The 16,486-nt window shown below is 45.4% G+C and overlaps 1 protein-coding gene across 2 annotated transcripts in view; it reads right to left on the bottom strand.

The window, feature by feature from the left end:
• MAP2K4 (mitogen-activated protein kinase kinase 4) overlaps positions 1–16,486 on the bottom strand; it is a 67,072-nt gene that overhangs the window by 13,111 nt on the left and 37,475 nt on the right. For both annotated transcript variants that reach the window (XM_056506080.1, XM_056506079.1), the window contains exons 3-4: positions 11,099–11,273; positions 1,620–1,739 (exon numbers count right to left, since the gene is read on the bottom strand). In XM_056506080.1, the coding sequence (XP_056362055.1) occupies positions 1,620–1,739; positions 11,099–11,273 (295 nt within the window). The remainder of the gene's footprint in view (positions 1–1,619; positions 1,740–11,098; positions 11,274–16,486) is intronic.

Raw genomic sequence — 16,486 nt, 5'->3', positions numbered from 1 at the left:
GTTGTGGAAGGCTGCCTGCCTTTCCTTTGTGCCAGCTGCTTCTCCTGGAGCTGCTCAGACCCTGCCAACCCTCTGGCTGCACAAGCTGCCTATTCAGCATGGCAAACTCCTGGAATGGAAGTCTTCCACCTTTTAGGAGCAGGCAAAGAAGATTTCTCATCAATTGCTCCATCCACAGCCAGAGAACCTGAATCCCAGCTCAAAGCAGGTAATCCCAAAAGGACTTCCTTACTTTTCACCTTGAAATGCTGGAACAAAGAGCTTTGTTTTATACAGTTTGCTGCAGATTTCCTGAGAGGGTTTTGGTCTTTACCTAAGTCCCATGAGCTCTCACACCCAGGGGATGGTGCAGCAGTGACCTGGATCTTTCACAGCTCTTTGAGAACACATCTAATAAGCAGACTGGGGGAGTCAGACAGATCCCAAGAGCCTGGTGAAATTCCTTTCTTCCCTTTCTATGCTTTTATGCTGCGATACTTTGCTATCTTTAAAAGATTAAGATCTCTGAAGCAAAAACCACTTATGCTAAAGGGAGGAAAAGGGGATTTCACTCCAACCTGAGCAATGCCAATGAAACCTTTCCCAGACACAGCATGCAAGGAGCCCTGGGAGCCCTGTCTGGCTGCAGGATGATGGGACTTTTGGACGTGACAGAGTTCAGCCAAGCCAACATCTGGGTGCTGATTAAGGTCAGTTTTCATATTGTTTATATTTTTACATCCTGGGATGTGCCCAGAGCTGAAGGAAGGTGAGAGGCTTGCATAGCTCTGAGCATGCTGCTCATCAGCATCTGGCAAGACACTCTTTTATCCACAGACCTTTCCTCACACCAGCTGACTGCATTGCCAACTTTATCTCAGCAGTCAGACATTTCCAGCCAAGCTGGGGCTCCACACAAGGTAGGAGCTTGTACTGTGTGAGCATGGACAATGCCTGCTGGCCCAAAATGGCTCTGTGCTCAAAAAGATCAGAGAGAGCAGAGCACGGGAAAAGGAAGGATTATTATGCTTACTTTAGAGAATGAGATTTAAAGCAGAGAAGTGACCTGGCAAAATTACAGAGGCAGACTCTCCAGAAGCAGGAATTGAATATTCAGACACAGTTTTGGGTTTTACCTGCAACACTGACCTCTCTCTGAAAGTTTTCCAGTAAAACCTCACAAGACTCTACACAGGCTGCTATGTCTGATAATCCCAAAAAAACACCTGCAGCCCTTAGGTCTCTATTTTGAATAGAGGTACTGGATTTGTGCTGAAGTAGTGGAAAATAGGCAGGAGCTCCATTCTGTCCCCCTATACTGTGGCAGTTTCAACAACAGAGCAATTACAGGAGCAGGGATAATGCAAGACTGCAGAAGAACTACAAGAGGAAGGAGAAGCTACAGTCAGGTTTCAACATTCATCTTCTCCAAAACTCCTGCTGCAAAGGGAACAAATGCTTGCTCAGCAGTGCCCAAAAACCTGCATCTCCTGGCTAAACACCCTTGAGTAAAAGTGGAGAACCAAAAAACCTAACATGAATCAATTTTCTCCTCCTCAGCACAAATTTGAAATTACAAAGGCAAAAAAGAAGGTAAAAGCCAAGCCCTGCTACAAGTGAAGCAGGTTTGGGGTGCCCACCTCTCTGAAGAGCGCGCCATAGAACTGGACAATATAGGGGCAGTCACTGCTCCGCATCACTACATCAAGGTCCATCAGAAGCTGCTTCTGCTCCTTCTCATCCACTGTCGACCGAATTCTCTGAAAGAGGAAGAGTGGCAGAGACTTTATCCATGATTTATGCCATGACTGTATCCTCAGCCCTGCTGACGGAGACAGGTGAGCGGGACCCCAAACCCAAGCAGAGCAGGCAGTCCCCCAGGCATGCTCAAAAACACTCTAGAGAATCAAGCAGTGCTCTCAAATAAGAAATGTAAATGAAAACTTCTAAAGTTGTTTAATCAGCCTATAAAACCCTCTATAAGTCCTCATATAACCATCAACATTTTCAGATGAAATGTCAGGAAGAAATTAAAGAGCTGAAATTTCATTGAAAATTATAGCAAAACACCACATCCAGGCTTTTATTTCAAAACAAATTCCCACACAGTTCTTAGCCATGTTGGACAGGGCTTGAAGATTGGTTTGAAATTTAACCAAGGAACATCATGTTTAAAATTTCTAAGCATAGAAGCTGAAAAGGCTCCTTCCACAGCCTCCACCGTGGCTGGGGAGAAGGGACTGCCACATAACCCAGGGAACACATTTCTCTGGTATTGTTAATGATGGGCAGCAGTCCTGTGAGCTCCTCTCATAAAACTAACAACCCTTTACCCAGTACTGGCTGAGGGAACATCAACACTGTATAAAAGATACTTTATATAGACACATACTCCATGTGTATATAAAGGTATACATGTATGTACACACTATACTTTATATATACACTATATATTATGAAAAGTCTCAATTGGGCTTGAAAGAACAATGCACATTTGAAAACAGAAAACTGTACATTTTCAAACATGAAACTGGTTAAATGAAGGATGGAGACAGCCATCCAGTTTTCATGTGATTTTACAGATATATTTAACATCTTGCATTAATTAATACATTCTCTGAATCACAAGCTAGGAGATCGTGATTGTGAAGCTGTGACTCATATTGAAAAACCATTTAAAAAAAAGAAAAAATATTTGGCAAGAAGTCCAAAGCAACAGACGTAGCCAGGACCATCCTCAGGGATGAAAAATTATTCAAGCTTGTGGAAAAAATCTTCAAGACACTAGCACCCATTTCACCAATACTATGGTCCTGTGGGCAACTGCTGGTGGCATCAGGACCACACACATCAGCCTGCACAGGCCAGGTGAAGGAAGGTACTCTCAAGGCTGCCCATTCATATAGCACCACATCTAAAACATTTGTACTTTAGGACTTATTGTGTGATGACCCATACAAAACAAGGACAGTATCACACTCTAATTTTCCTTACCTGTAGTGTAGCCTGGTATTTTGGTATTTAACCACTCGTTCTTAACGTTCTATTACCTCTAGTTTGGCCTAGACCAGTAAATATGTTGTAAATGTTATGTAAACAATATGTTTATATTGCCCTTTTCCCACCCTGTGAATTCTAGAGTTCTTGGGGACCTGTCAGGAGACTTGTCCAGCACCCACAGTCCATAATAGCCATGATGTGCTGAGCAGGTGGGGTTCTGTGTCACCAACAGATCAAAAATAACAAGCCAGGAACAGAACTAAAACACTTCACCTCCAGGTCACTGGTTCAGGTCTGTGTCACACAGGTTCAGACAGCCACTGGCTATTTCCTGCTCTTGTGCCCTCACTGTACAAAGCTCTGCAATCCCCCCAGAGGCTGAGCAGAGTGAATGTCTCTCTCCAAGTGACAGCACACCAGCAGCACTGTATGAAATGGAAATGCCACTGCTCTCACCTCCATGGATGGTGATGGATGCCAAAGCCACTGTGGGGGGACCTATGACCAATAGTTCAGCCTTTTACTGAGACATGACCCACTCTGAAAAGGTCACCTCTGGTGAGGAACTAAAAGGAGCTTTTCTCCATATTGTAGCTTGCATTCTTTTTCTGTGCCCACTCAATGTCTGTCTCCAAAAAGCCTCTTCCCTCATCACCTGAGAGTTGTCCCAGCCCTGTCCTGCACTGCCCTTGTACCTGCACAATCCTGTCACAGCCAACCCCATAGCATCTTCCTCAAAGCTCATAGCTGAAAGCATCTCCTCCCACCTCTGACATTCCTCCTCACTGCTGTCATTTCTCCAACTCTGGAAACCATGTGAAACATATGCTGTATGGTGGAGGTGATTTTAAAGGCACTCCAGAACAACACTGAACCCAAACACTCCTCAAACAGAAGCTCCCCACACGAAAGGGCTGGCAGAGGACCCAAAGCACAGACAGTGGGTCAGCCACAGGGCAGAGGACAGCTTGAGAAGCCAACGTGGACACTACAACAAATACTGCTTCAGTGAGTGAAAGGAATGCCATGATACAAGATTGGGAGATCTCATACAACAGTGCTGGAGACTGGCAAAGTCAAGAGAAAGAGAGAATTCTGAGGAGCAGCATGCAGTACAGCACACAGATAGGGTCAGCCCAGGCTGGACAAGGTGGCTCTGTTCAGCTGCAGTGTCCCAGGGAGCCTGCTGCAGCCCAGAACTCCCAGTTCAGCAGCAGAACAGGGAAGGTGAAGAAAGTCAACAGCAGCCACTACCCAAATAGCACAGGAGCCATGACACAATCTGCAACCTAAACCCAAGGCATAGTGCAAAGCACTGCAGCAGCTCCCACAGACACTCCCCAAGGACAGGGGACATGGCAGGGAAGGAAGACAAGCTGCTTGAAGGCAGCATTTCAGACAGGGATGGACAGGGGCTGACTTCACTTCAGGCCTTACAGATCTCAGCCCAGTCACCTTCCTGCAGGCAGTCACCGGTAAGTGACCCCACAGCCAAACTGCCACGGATGGAAAAGGGGGATTTGTAGAAGAAGCTTGTGGAGTCTCTTTTTTAACAATTCCTTGCTGGCCTCCAATTTAAACTATATCAAATCCTCTGGGAGAAAATTCTCCAGCCCTTTTTACTCAAACACAGGTTACGACAAAGCCTTCCAACAGCATGAAGAAGACTCTGAAGCCATGCTCTGAGTAGCATCAACAGCAAAAGCACATTCCGTGCTGTGGATTGTGCCACCCTGAAAACTAAAACCAGGCAGATTCCAGACACTTGACCCAAAACAGAAGGGCCATCATCCAGCCCAATATGCAAACAGAAAGATTCAGGTGCAGGGTGAAGTGACTGGTTGAAAAAAAATCTAGGAAAAAAAGGAGAAGAAAAATAAGCTGAAAACACCAAACTGAAACTCAATTCCTTGAGCTGTGAGACAATCCAGAAATGTCCTGAGCATGGGGCTCATCTGTGTCCTCAGCAGAAAGCTCAGCACAGCAGTGCCAGGCAGTGCCATGGGAGAAGTGGTCCTTCCATGGGATGGCAGGGATTTGGGACAACAAACCAGTAGCAAAAATAGGGCTTGCCCAGTCACTGCTGAGGATGGGAATATCTATCTCCCTTTCTGAAACATGTTTAATGCTGACTGAAGTAGATCACAACTAGTTTCCCATCTCCTGTGATGAGGCTCTAATTCTCTCTCTCACCATTCCTTTTCAGCTCTTACTCATCCACTCCCCTCCCAGCTACCCTACCAGCAGGACTGGGAACACTGGTTTCCCCAACTCTCAAGCCAGCAGACCCAAACAAATGACTGAAACAGAAAATACTGAAGGTGTGTGAAGAATTACAATGATGGTTTGGCAATAAAACCCCAAGACTTCTCTTTAGAAGTCATATGGACATGGGAAGGACAGAGAAATTTGCCCCTGGAGAGAGCTAAATATACTAATATATCATTCATTTATGGGCCATGGGGTGTCCAGAAAAGGATGGAGAGATCACGGAGGTAGAAAAAAAAGGTTAAATTTCTGCTCTCAAGGGCATTTGATACTTAGCAGCCTCCTTCAGCTGTGAGACTGCCATTGAAAAACGAGTGAAAAATCAGACAGCAACTTCTAGTTTGAAGCTGAAGAATGAGAGAACAAGTGCTGACTACCAAAATGATGTACAAGAGACACTGTGCTTAGAACAAGAAACAGCTCCATGGCTTCCCCAGGAAAAACTGGGATCTCTTATGGGCCCATGGGTCTGACACCTCCAATTACCCAACTGATCTCAAAAATGCTTCTGATTTCCTTAGGACAAGTTTAGAGAACAAGTAGAGCATGTCAAAATTGTTAAATTAAAGAGAAAACAGGAAACCAGCAGCAATGGCTGAGGACACTGACTGCAACTGGTGGCTGGACCAGGCAATACTGCAGTGGGACTCAGTCAGCCCAGCTGTGGATATTGGAAGACAGACAATTCTGGCCTACAGCTGAAAATCACTTTCTTTTGAGGTGGGGGAAAACTGAACACCATAGACAAAATCAGTCTCTGCCCCAGCTGTGTTACTCTCCCAGCTGTACCCATTCCTGACAGAAAAATAATTAAATTAAAAAGAAGTGCAGAATGTTTCCATGATAAGAAGCTTGAAGGTCAACCAAAGCAGAAACCACTCCACTCATCTCTTGGGGGTGTATTTCTCAGGCAGCTGAACTGGTTGAAATGAAACTGGGAGAAGCTGCTGATGGTGAACCCCAGATGTCCAAGGTGTTCCCTGCTGCAGGGCAGAAGAGGTGAGGAGCAGGTGAAGATCTCCTGCCTGAGCCTGAGGCTCACACATCACTGCCAGGAACACCAGATGCTCAGGACACCACTGCTGTGTTTAGGCTCCTGACCTGCACAGGAGCCACCCAACACATCAAAGGTTGACTATTTAAAATATGTTGTTATTTATTTTATGAACTTTTCAAACATGCAGCTTTCCAAGCCCTCCAGAGGCACTGTGAACTACCCTGGCTAAGCAAATCCACACCCAATGTACAGTATTTCAGTGCAAAGCAGAGCATCCTGCTCTAACTGGAAGAATGCTCCCCCCAGCTTTCATTCCAGTTTGGGCTATTTTTTTAAAATTCATATTCCAGGGATCTTTTAAAGCATCTTTTTTGTGTGAACTATCACCAGGGCCAGAATGAAACCTCAGGACAGAAATTGTATCCCTCAGCAGCTGGGCAAGTTTCCCAAGAAAACATTTCATCCAAAGAAATGGGGTTTCTCTATGTGCCTCTCATTTGTGGTACCCTCAGGGAACAAGAGGCACAGTCCCTGCAGCAGCTGGCACAACACCATGTGGTGATGGTGGAGGGCAAGTATAAAAAGGGCTGAAGAATTGCACATACTGTGGAGCCTCTCAGACAACCCAGGACAGCACTGGAGCAGATCCTGAGGAGGAACCAGGGTTCTCTTCATAGTGGGAACCCCAGGACAATGGTCACAAGTCACTTATGGACTTCCACAGATGGGAAAAACCAGACTAACACAGAAACAAGAAACCAGAAGCAAAATCAAAGGATAGTGGGTAGAACTGGAAGCCCGACCAGGCAATATCACAAAGAGCTGATGCAGCAAACACATACCAGCCAGGAAAAAAGATTTCTCCCAGGAAAATGAGGAGCCAGGAAAAGAAACCTGACAAAGTGAGGATTCAGCACACAAACTGGCCTTGCATTTATTGGTTTGCACAGCCAGATCTGGCACTGGACAAAACTGGGCTGTTCTCTTTCCCACCTGGAAAAGTCTTGACCTCATATGCCAAAAAATCCTTAAGGAAATGAAAAAGGTATTTTCAGTGACAGGAAGACTGTGATGGCAGTTGACCTAGAGTAAAAAGATGCATTTCCAGGAAGATCTGAAAGGAAGTGGCCTCAAGAATTAAAGAATTGTTTTTTATTTAGAAATTAAAATTTGGAAGATTAGGAAAACATAATGCAACGTTTTCTAGGGGCAAAAACGAGAAAGGTTTGAACACAAATCCTCTTGAGTTGGATCTCTCTTTCCTTCATCCTCTCCCCCTCCTCCTGATAGCTCCAGGAAGCAGCTCTCTATGGCAGAAAGCATAATGGGTGCAAAAACAATTGCAGGTGGCAGCAACAGAAGAACCAGGTCCCTGCCCTTGCAGGCCACTTCAGCCTCCAGCCTATTCCCAAAGAGGTACAGAATGTCTTCTTGTCATTGGAAAGAGTATTCACAGAGAATGACCAAGGCTAAAGGAGAGGGACAAGATCATCCCAGCCATGCTCCCCCACCTGCAGCTTACTGCAGTGGTTTTAGCCAGTGATACAATGAGGCTCATTTCAGGCTCATTTTCCTCCTTTTCTACAGACTCTGGAGCAGAGATGAAAAGCCTGAATCACCCAGGGCCTGGCAGCCTTGTCCATGCCAGGAGACTCATTAAAGGTGCCAGGATTGCATCTGTCAGGACCTATGGGCTGATAGACCAAAATGAGTTCCAGGGGAAAAAATGAAAGAAAACAGTGTCTCCACCTGCAGATTTCAAGTTATTTTGGTGATATTTCAGCCCTCAGGAATTATTTTCCTTCAGTGGTAAGAAAAACTGGATGTGCAGCAAAAAAAGGCAGTGCTGGGGGAGCCTTGAGGGCACAGGAGCCTGTGTGCCCTGCAGAACTGATGCCACACACACACCACGCAGGGGAAACCTTGGGAAGCTTCAAGGAATTGTTCCTTGGGCTAAGGCAGGACAGGCTACAAAAAGCAAGAGAAAGGAGCTGGGAAGAGAATTTGAAGATATGCTCTGGCACCACACCCTTTGAGGGGAGCAGGATGAGTGACCAGAGGTGCCCAGCTGATCAGGAGCTCTGTTCAGCCAGAGGAAGACTCCAGCAAGGGGAAATGAGCAATGCTTTAACTGCACACATGTAGAACAAGGAGGATCTGAGTGTGGTTGAATAGGGTGACAAGCCTGGCCATGGTAGCTGTAAGCACAACATAGCACTTCCTGACCACACTGGGAATTTGCATTAACAGTAGTGGAAATCTGGGGAGAAGTGGAGAAGGATGGAGGAGCAGTTGGGACAGGCCTCTGTACCAATTTTCTCTGCATCTAGTGAGCAGTACAGAACAGCCAACTTTTTGCTTGAAGCTTCCACAAAGCTGTTGCCTTGTGCTGAATGCCCTTTCAGTGCCTGCTGCACTGGTGCTGCTCTTGGGGAAGCACAGGAGCAACAGCAGCTCAACCAAAAGTGGCTCCACAATCCAGCTGTGAGGGGATCCTGTCACCTGCCCCCAGCACAGTGCCACACCACAGAGCTGCAGGTGCAATGGAGATCATAGCCAAGACCTCACTAAACTGACACATCTTCACAAAACTCCATTTCCCTTCTCAAACTTCTCTTAGAGAAGAGCTTTATACTGAAAGAGAACACATAGCTGAAGGCAACGGTGAAGAGACCACAAAGCTTTAGAGAAAGAGAGAACAGGAGGGGAACAGTCCCCAACATGGACAGATTAAGACAGAGGAGGAGCAGAAGATGAATGTATAACCATGGCTGCCCCAATAGCAGGGAGAGAGGGGAGAGAGAGGAAAATCTGAGGAGTGTGGGATGAACTAGTCACTAGCACAAGCTTAGCCCATGCTGAAACCTCATCTCAAAGAACTGCACCATCCAGTCTGGAGAATTACTGCTGCTGCCTTGGAGGCCTCACTGACTGTTCCACCCACAGGTCCTCCTTTGCTCAATTTTGTGTTTTCTCCCCACCGGGACAAACAGAACAGTCACTTACCACTACTGTTTTAAAAACTATGCTGTTGCCCAAACCCTCCAACCTTTCTTCCCCAGCAGGCCCACCCAAATGAAAGAGGGTCAGAGAAAAGGAGGTGGCACCAGCCCAGCCCACAACTTTAACATTTCACAGTTCAGTCACTGTAAACAAATCAGATTTCCCTGCTTAAAAGTGAGCCCCCAAGCCCAGAACCCCTGAGGCTCAGAATACACCTCATCCCTTGGGAAAGCCAGCTCAACATGCTGCACCATGCCATCTCCAGCCATGTGCTTCAAGGACACAGAACTGGTGCCTTCTGCCTCCCACATGGCTGTACCTGCACCACGGGCCCTCAACAGTGACAAGGCTCACCTAGGGTGCTGAAAAACCCTTGTGCAAACAGTGTGGGACAAGAAAACCCCTGTGCCATCTTCTCCATGGTGTGAGCTAATCCAACAAAGTGTCCTTCTCCACATGGCTGCAGCCACTGGAGAGCTCTGGGGAACAGCCACTCAGCTCTGGGTGTGTGCCTCCTTCACACCCTTAGCACAACTACAGCTACCCACGTCACACATACCCTGAGTCTGAGTAGATGGAGGTGTCCAGGAATCATTTCACTGTATCATTTTTCAATCTCTCACCTGCAAACTACACTTGTGAGTTCTACCAAAGGCAACTGAAAGAAACCAGCATTTAGCTACAGGCAACATCTAGCTCTACTGGAGACTTCCAGGGATTCAAACCCAGCTTAAAACAGCACTGCATGGTGATCAAAAATACTCAAGAGACATAGCCAGTGATCCCAGCACTGTGAGGAAGACAGTATTTACTGGAGAAGATCAAAGGATGGGAGTTACTCCAGTAACCTGACACACTAGAGACAGGTAGGAATTATATCCAGAGCAGCTGGAGCTAGGGCTGAGATATGTCTGCTTGGCATGTGAGACCAGCAGGGGCAAATGTTTCAAGACTGGATCAGGGAATATTCCAAAGAAGACAGAGAGTTGGAAAAGACAGCAACACAGACTCCTGCATAGCTCACTTCTGCTTTTTCCTGGGAGCCATGAGAGCAATTACAGTTGATATCACCAACAGAGTTAAAAGATAGATGTAATTAGCAACCTGCAGTGAGCAAAGGAAAGGTCCAGAGAGACAGAGAACAGCTGCTGCCCACCTCCATGGACAAGCAGCTCCTCAAAGATGTCAATGAACAGCACTGCTGTGGCAAGACAGGTAATTATTGCCCAGCTGGGAGAGAAGGCTGCTCCTGGTTCTAAGGTGAGGTTTTGGTTAGCATAAAGTAGAAAATGGACAGTCAAGAAACCTGCTACGCTTTGCACCTCCAGGGCAGTCTGACATGGTAAGCACAAAGTAGACACTCCACCATACACCAGCAGGAGCACAACATTCCCTAGAAAACATCCACTCCATTCCAGCTCCTCCTGGCAAGGCCACACCATGGCACATGGAGACATAAACAGCTAATTTTAAGCCATTACCTTATTTCACAAAAGACACCAAGAAGCTATGAGATGTCAAATTGTGCCTACCACCAGCCTAGGCTGTACCTGAACCAGTGACCCAGAGGTGAAAGGCCCATGCCCCATCATCAGTCTCCAGAGACGTGTGATCCCCTCAGAACAGCAGGCTCCTGACAGACATTTTGAAAAGGGCACAGCAATTATGAGAACTTCACAAATCACCTGAAAACATGCCCATTATACACTGTATTTTCAGCAAACAGCAGCCTTTACACCAGAAATAAATAGAACAGAGCAGTAGATGGGTGCTAGATGGAAGAACCTTAATTCTCCATCACACTGCATCCCAACGGACTGAAGTACAAATGTAAGGATGGGCATCACCTACTTTAACTGCCATAATTTGCCCACTTGGTTTGTGGACCATTTTGTTGACAGAACCATAAGCGCCTCGTCCAATTTCTCCAAGGTCTTTCAAGTCCTCTGCTGTAAAATCCCAATGTTGCTCAGGGGAAATCTTCAATTTTCCTGATGATTCAATGCTGTGTGTTCTCAGTCTCTCTCTGTCAAAAATATTGGGAAGCAATTTTTCCACATTTTAAATAGTCTTTAAATGTCTCTTTTCAGCACTTGATTAAACATTAGAAGAGAGGGATTCACAAAGCTACAGCAACAATCTGACTCCACGAAGGATTTTGGTTGGGGTGGGGGTGGAGGGGTGAGGGAAAATGTTAAATCAAAAATGACATACACTTGCCCACAGCTTCAATTAAGGATAAATTTCTCCAGCTGCAGCATAAAATTCAATATGTCTCATAGAGTCATTCTAAGCACTCATTTACACAGTTCTTTCTACTTTGCACAAAATACATCAGGCTGTGAGTGAGATCTGGTAACATGCAGCACCAAGAGCCTGAAGAGCATTCCCAGCCCCATCTCCCCAAAGCTCCTGCTGCTCTACACCACCACATCCCAGCAGCTGCCTCCCTTCCAGCTGGGATTCTATCAACACAGGCAATACCCTTCTGGCTGAACCAGTGAGACTTTAGGAAAAGTTTGCCCTTAATGGAGAATTGCAATTAAAAGAGAAAATAACCCAAAACCCCCAAAATTCAACACATTTAATAATTTAATTTATCCAAAACCAAATAAAGCGCCAATCATTTATAAAAACCAAGACAAGTTCTTTGTGACATACGAAAACAAAATCTGCCTGTTTAGGTGTGTCATCAACAAGAAATTAACTTTCTCAGCTAAACCCTGCCCCTGCTGAAGCCACCAGGATTTGCCCAGGTAAGGAGCAGATGAATGTCCAAAATTTGTGAACAGAAAAGTTCAAAGGTGCCCCCAATGGCTCATTCACATGCAGCAATGCCATCTCTGAAACAGCAGGAAATGCACAAGTATTTGCAACACTTTTCATCTTAAAATGCCATGCAAAATTTCAGTTTTTCATTAGTTAATTAGCTGATTCACACTTCCTGAGTCCTAAAGTAAGCCAAAAGCCCACATTTTTCACTTTCAAGATGCATGAAGAGCAATGCAGACAGTTCCCACTGCAGGGCACACTGATCTCACCCAGATTTTAAAGCACACAAGTACTTGTGACCACCCTGTGTACAGGAGAGATCTATCAAACTCAGTGATATCTGATCCAGCCCCCTAATTGCCTGTCCAGGGTCTGGCCCAATGAGCAGAACACACATGGAGGATTTGACCAAACACATGGAGCTGATGGAGCTTATCAGCCGAGGAATAAACAGGTCACGGCTGATTCCACACTGATAAATCCCATGTTGCTCACCAGCAGCTGCAAACACCACCCAGCTGGGGACCCAACCATGACAGGGATTTATTGGGATCCCAGGTTTTGAGAGGGCAAAAGGCCAACTGACTGGAGCAGCTACAGTTTAAATGGCTTCCTCTGCTGCACTCTGGCTTAGTGCTGCTGCACTGGAGCAGCTGCATGTCCTGAACCCTTGACCTGTCTGATGAAAGCATTTGGAAGCAGCTCCTCTCCCCACTACTAGGCTGTGTCTGCCATGGTATTTCCTGCTCTCTAACCTGCCCAGGTCAAGATTTCAATCTGCTGGTCCCTACACTGAGCTTAGGAATGATTTGGGAAACCACCTGACAATGTTACAACACAGCACAGGTGGGACAGATGCCATCTCAGAGCTTCTGTGCATAACAAACCCTGCATTCAGTGAGGTTCTCCACAGAAATTGCTTACTAAAAAGCAAGGAATGATGGAAAAAAAAAGGCAGCAAAATGACAAAATGTAAAGAACAGAGGAAAAAAGAAATGAAAAAAAAAAAAGAAAAGAAACACGACCTCCGCATGAGCCAAGTGTCTCACAGACAGCTTCTGTTGGGAACTGGTTTCTGTCTAACTGCTCCACCTTCCTGTTTAGTCAGTGCCATAAAAATAGTTCTTTTTTTGAGGGAGGAAGGGAGGTGAGAAGCACCATGCCAAGAAAGCACAGACAAATGGGCATTTCCTGCCTCACCTCCTGCCAGCTGGTGGGCATGAAGGAGCATGATCTTTGAGAGCTAAATCCTCTTCAAAAAAGCAGAAGAAAAACAGCAGAGAGATGAAATGTTGAGTTTCCACTGACTGAGCTCCTTTTTCAGCTCTTGCTTGAAAATAACAGTTTGTATCAAAGTTCTCATGGAGTTAAAAAATTTAAACCTTGAGGTCATTTATTCAAATAAGCAATTAAACCCTTCTCCTCTCTTCCCCCTGTTTTTCAGACTAGGAAAGTTAGCTTTTCTGACCCCATGGCAGAAGAGAAAGCGAATTGGAATTCATTATTCCCTGTCACACAAGCAGCCTGTGTGTCCCCAGCTGTGGTGTGAAAGCAGATCTGGGCCATTGTTCCGCAGCTGCAGGATGGTGCCTCGAGGAAGGTGGGAGCTGGGGGATATCCCCTCCTCCCCAGGGCTGCACAGAGGGCTCTGCAACTCTCCAGGGGTTTGGATTGAGACAGACCATTACCATTACCCAAACCCTGCTGTCCTGGAGCTTGGCTCCATTTCCATTATGTATTTATGATGCCATCTGCCTTGTCTCGCAACCACAGCTTAGCTCTTCTCAAATACCCAGGGAAATGGTCAAATAACCAAATCACCAGTTTGACAGAGTGACAGATATTTGAATAGAGGTTTTGCTCATTTAGCTGATTTGTCACATGCAAGGAGGGCAGTTTTCCTTTAAGCAGCATGGCCCACCTCAAGAGTCATAACTGAAATGCAATAATTGTTTTTAATGTCAAAAAAACTATGCTTTGTATCAGGAATTTTTCAGAGTAAATCAAAATCCCAAGAGATTCCCATGTCAAAAATACACAAACTCTCTGCATTGATCTAAATTGGGAATTTTTTAATGTAAATTATGAGTGCAGGACACCTATCTGTATGTTTGTGCTGCTGCAGATGTATGAGGATATAAATCCATGGGGTGGACATGACTCCAAATGCAAAAAAGTCTGCCTAAACCCTGCACTACGTCCTGGTGCTCTGGATACTACAGCAGAGAATAGCAGGACAACCACACAGCCCAGGATCTAGTGAAGGTAAAAAGCAGTTAGTGCCCAGTCCCTGGGATTAATGCAGAGTTTGCACAAATCAGCAGACATGTGCCTTCTCTTATTATTTTGTTATTAAGCTACGCAATCCAACCTTCTCTCTAAGGCTGGGAAAGCTGGGCAAAATTGGACACATATTCTCCAAATGCCTAGGATGTACAAGACAGATTTGTGGAGCTTCATATATGATTTAAAAAAACAATATAAATAGCTGAAGTGGGCTAGATACTCTTCTAGTTAAAAACAGCATGTCCAAAAGCAAATTAGAGTGACTACAGCTCCTGAAAACTCATCCAGGGCTTGAGCTTCCAACTCCCAATCTTGCTTTTGAGAATTTTTGAAAAGCAAAGAAAAAAGGGGCTGAGGAGGTGGCTGCGATCCTTGCACTTGAAAGGCACCAATGTGTCAGTCCCACTGCAGATGGTTACTGTGCTTGTCACAGCAGTTATTCCAGGGATTAGGAGCACCAAGCAAGACAACAACTCCTGCAAACAGTTGTCCTTTGTCAGAGCTGTGTCCAGCTTGGCAGGAGGCGGGCGGGCGCTGGCGCCAGGCACCGCCGGGCCGGGCACGGCCACGAGGCTGCTCGCCACAAGCTGCACAGCTGGACATGCCTGGGAAGGTCTGGGATGGCCAGAGGACCCCAAAATCTCCTGGGGAACCCACAGAGACCTTGAGAAGCTCCCAGACAGGATGTGAAAGTTCCCCGAGCCCTGCTGTTAACAATCAACTACAGGGAGGCCACAACTTTTAAAAACAAGCATTTCCTTGGCATGAAAAAGAAGGACTGTTGAAAGAAGTAGAGAAAAGTTGGTGGGTATTTTAAGCAAAATTGAAAGTCCACAGACATGTAGCAAGGCCAAAAAGATGAATTTGGTAGCTGCCTATCTCCTCTGTTTCACTTTGCTGAGAGCTCTGCAGGAGTCAAAGAAGCCCAAAAGTTGATATATTCAATGGTACAGCTGACATGAATAAAATCTGCAGAAGCAGAAAGATCCAAGCGAACCAGCTGTGCTTCCTAAGCCTGCCTGGTGCTGGATTGTGCTCAGAAGTCTCTCATTAAAGCTCTTATTTTCCCTAGGGTTAATGAGAATATATTCTACTTCTCCATAGGTTTGGTAAAAAATATCAGCATTGATATTTTTAAAAATGATTTGCGGTCCATCAGCCAAAGCTAAAATGTAAATCCTAAAAAAAAGCTTCCAGGCAAACTGCAGGGTTCAAATGATGCTGTGCAACTTCAGACTACAAACATGCTTTAGAACTGTGGCTGACACATTCCTACCAAGGAAACCTGGAGAGGTTTTAGAGAGCTTTGTCTCTTCTATCTCAAGGTCTGTGTCATTTCTAAAACTGTTTCCTGCAGGCCAATGCTAATACTGTATTAATCCTAGTTTGAATTTCACTAGAAAAAGTCTCCAGAAGAAATGTTCTGTTACTTTTCCTAGAGGGGTGGAAATGTTGATGCTGTCACAAATATTTTGGATTCTCAAAAGAAGAAATTTTTGCTTTTCATGAATAAACATCATCCTTGCAAGAAGGGCAGAACTAATGTGGGTTTGCTCTGATCCATGTAAGCTGTCCTGAGGCTTCATTATATTCAAGAACAGACTCCTAAACATGAAGAAGATACAGAAAATGTGACAAAGGAAGGAAATAGTTTTGCACCTGTGACCTACCCAGACAAGAGCAAAGCACATTTGCTCCCTTTCCTTATGACCAAGAGGCTGAAATTCTCCCTGGGAGCGCACTGGCTTTTTATGCTCCTCCAAAATATTAAAATAAAGATAATGAAAAGCAGAAGATGGCACAGCCCTTCCACAACCCACATGTCTCAGCCCAGCACGTGCTAAAGGCTGCTAAGAATCTCTCTGGCTTCAATGGGCTTGTCTGAGGCTTTTAAAATGTTAATATTTTGCATTAAGCTCCTCTGGTAAAATACTGAGTTACAATGGATTTGGATTAACCCTGCCCTTACATAGAGGAAACCTCCCCACCCATCGTGGTGAATTTAACTGAGCACATTGATCTCAAACTCATTTTGACTTGGCCATGAGCCAGACTGCAGCACATTCACTGAACCCACCACTGCTGGGATTTCAAGGCTTAAACTGGAGTCAAGAACTTCAGGATAATACTGCAAACTCTGAGCTAATTAATTTAAACAACGCTTCTGAGAATGCTGATTCT

This window comes from Oenanthe melanoleuca, chromosome 18, assembly GCF_029582105.1.
Source record: "Oenanthe melanoleuca isolate GR-GAL-2019-014 chromosome 18, OMel1.0, whole genome shotgun sequence".
Classification (NCBI taxonomy): domain Eukaryota; kingdom Metazoa; phylum Chordata; class Aves; order Passeriformes; family Muscicapidae; genus Oenanthe; species Oenanthe melanoleuca.
Note: the sequence above shows the minus strand (reverse complement) of the source record. Positions and strands in the feature narration are given on the sequence as shown.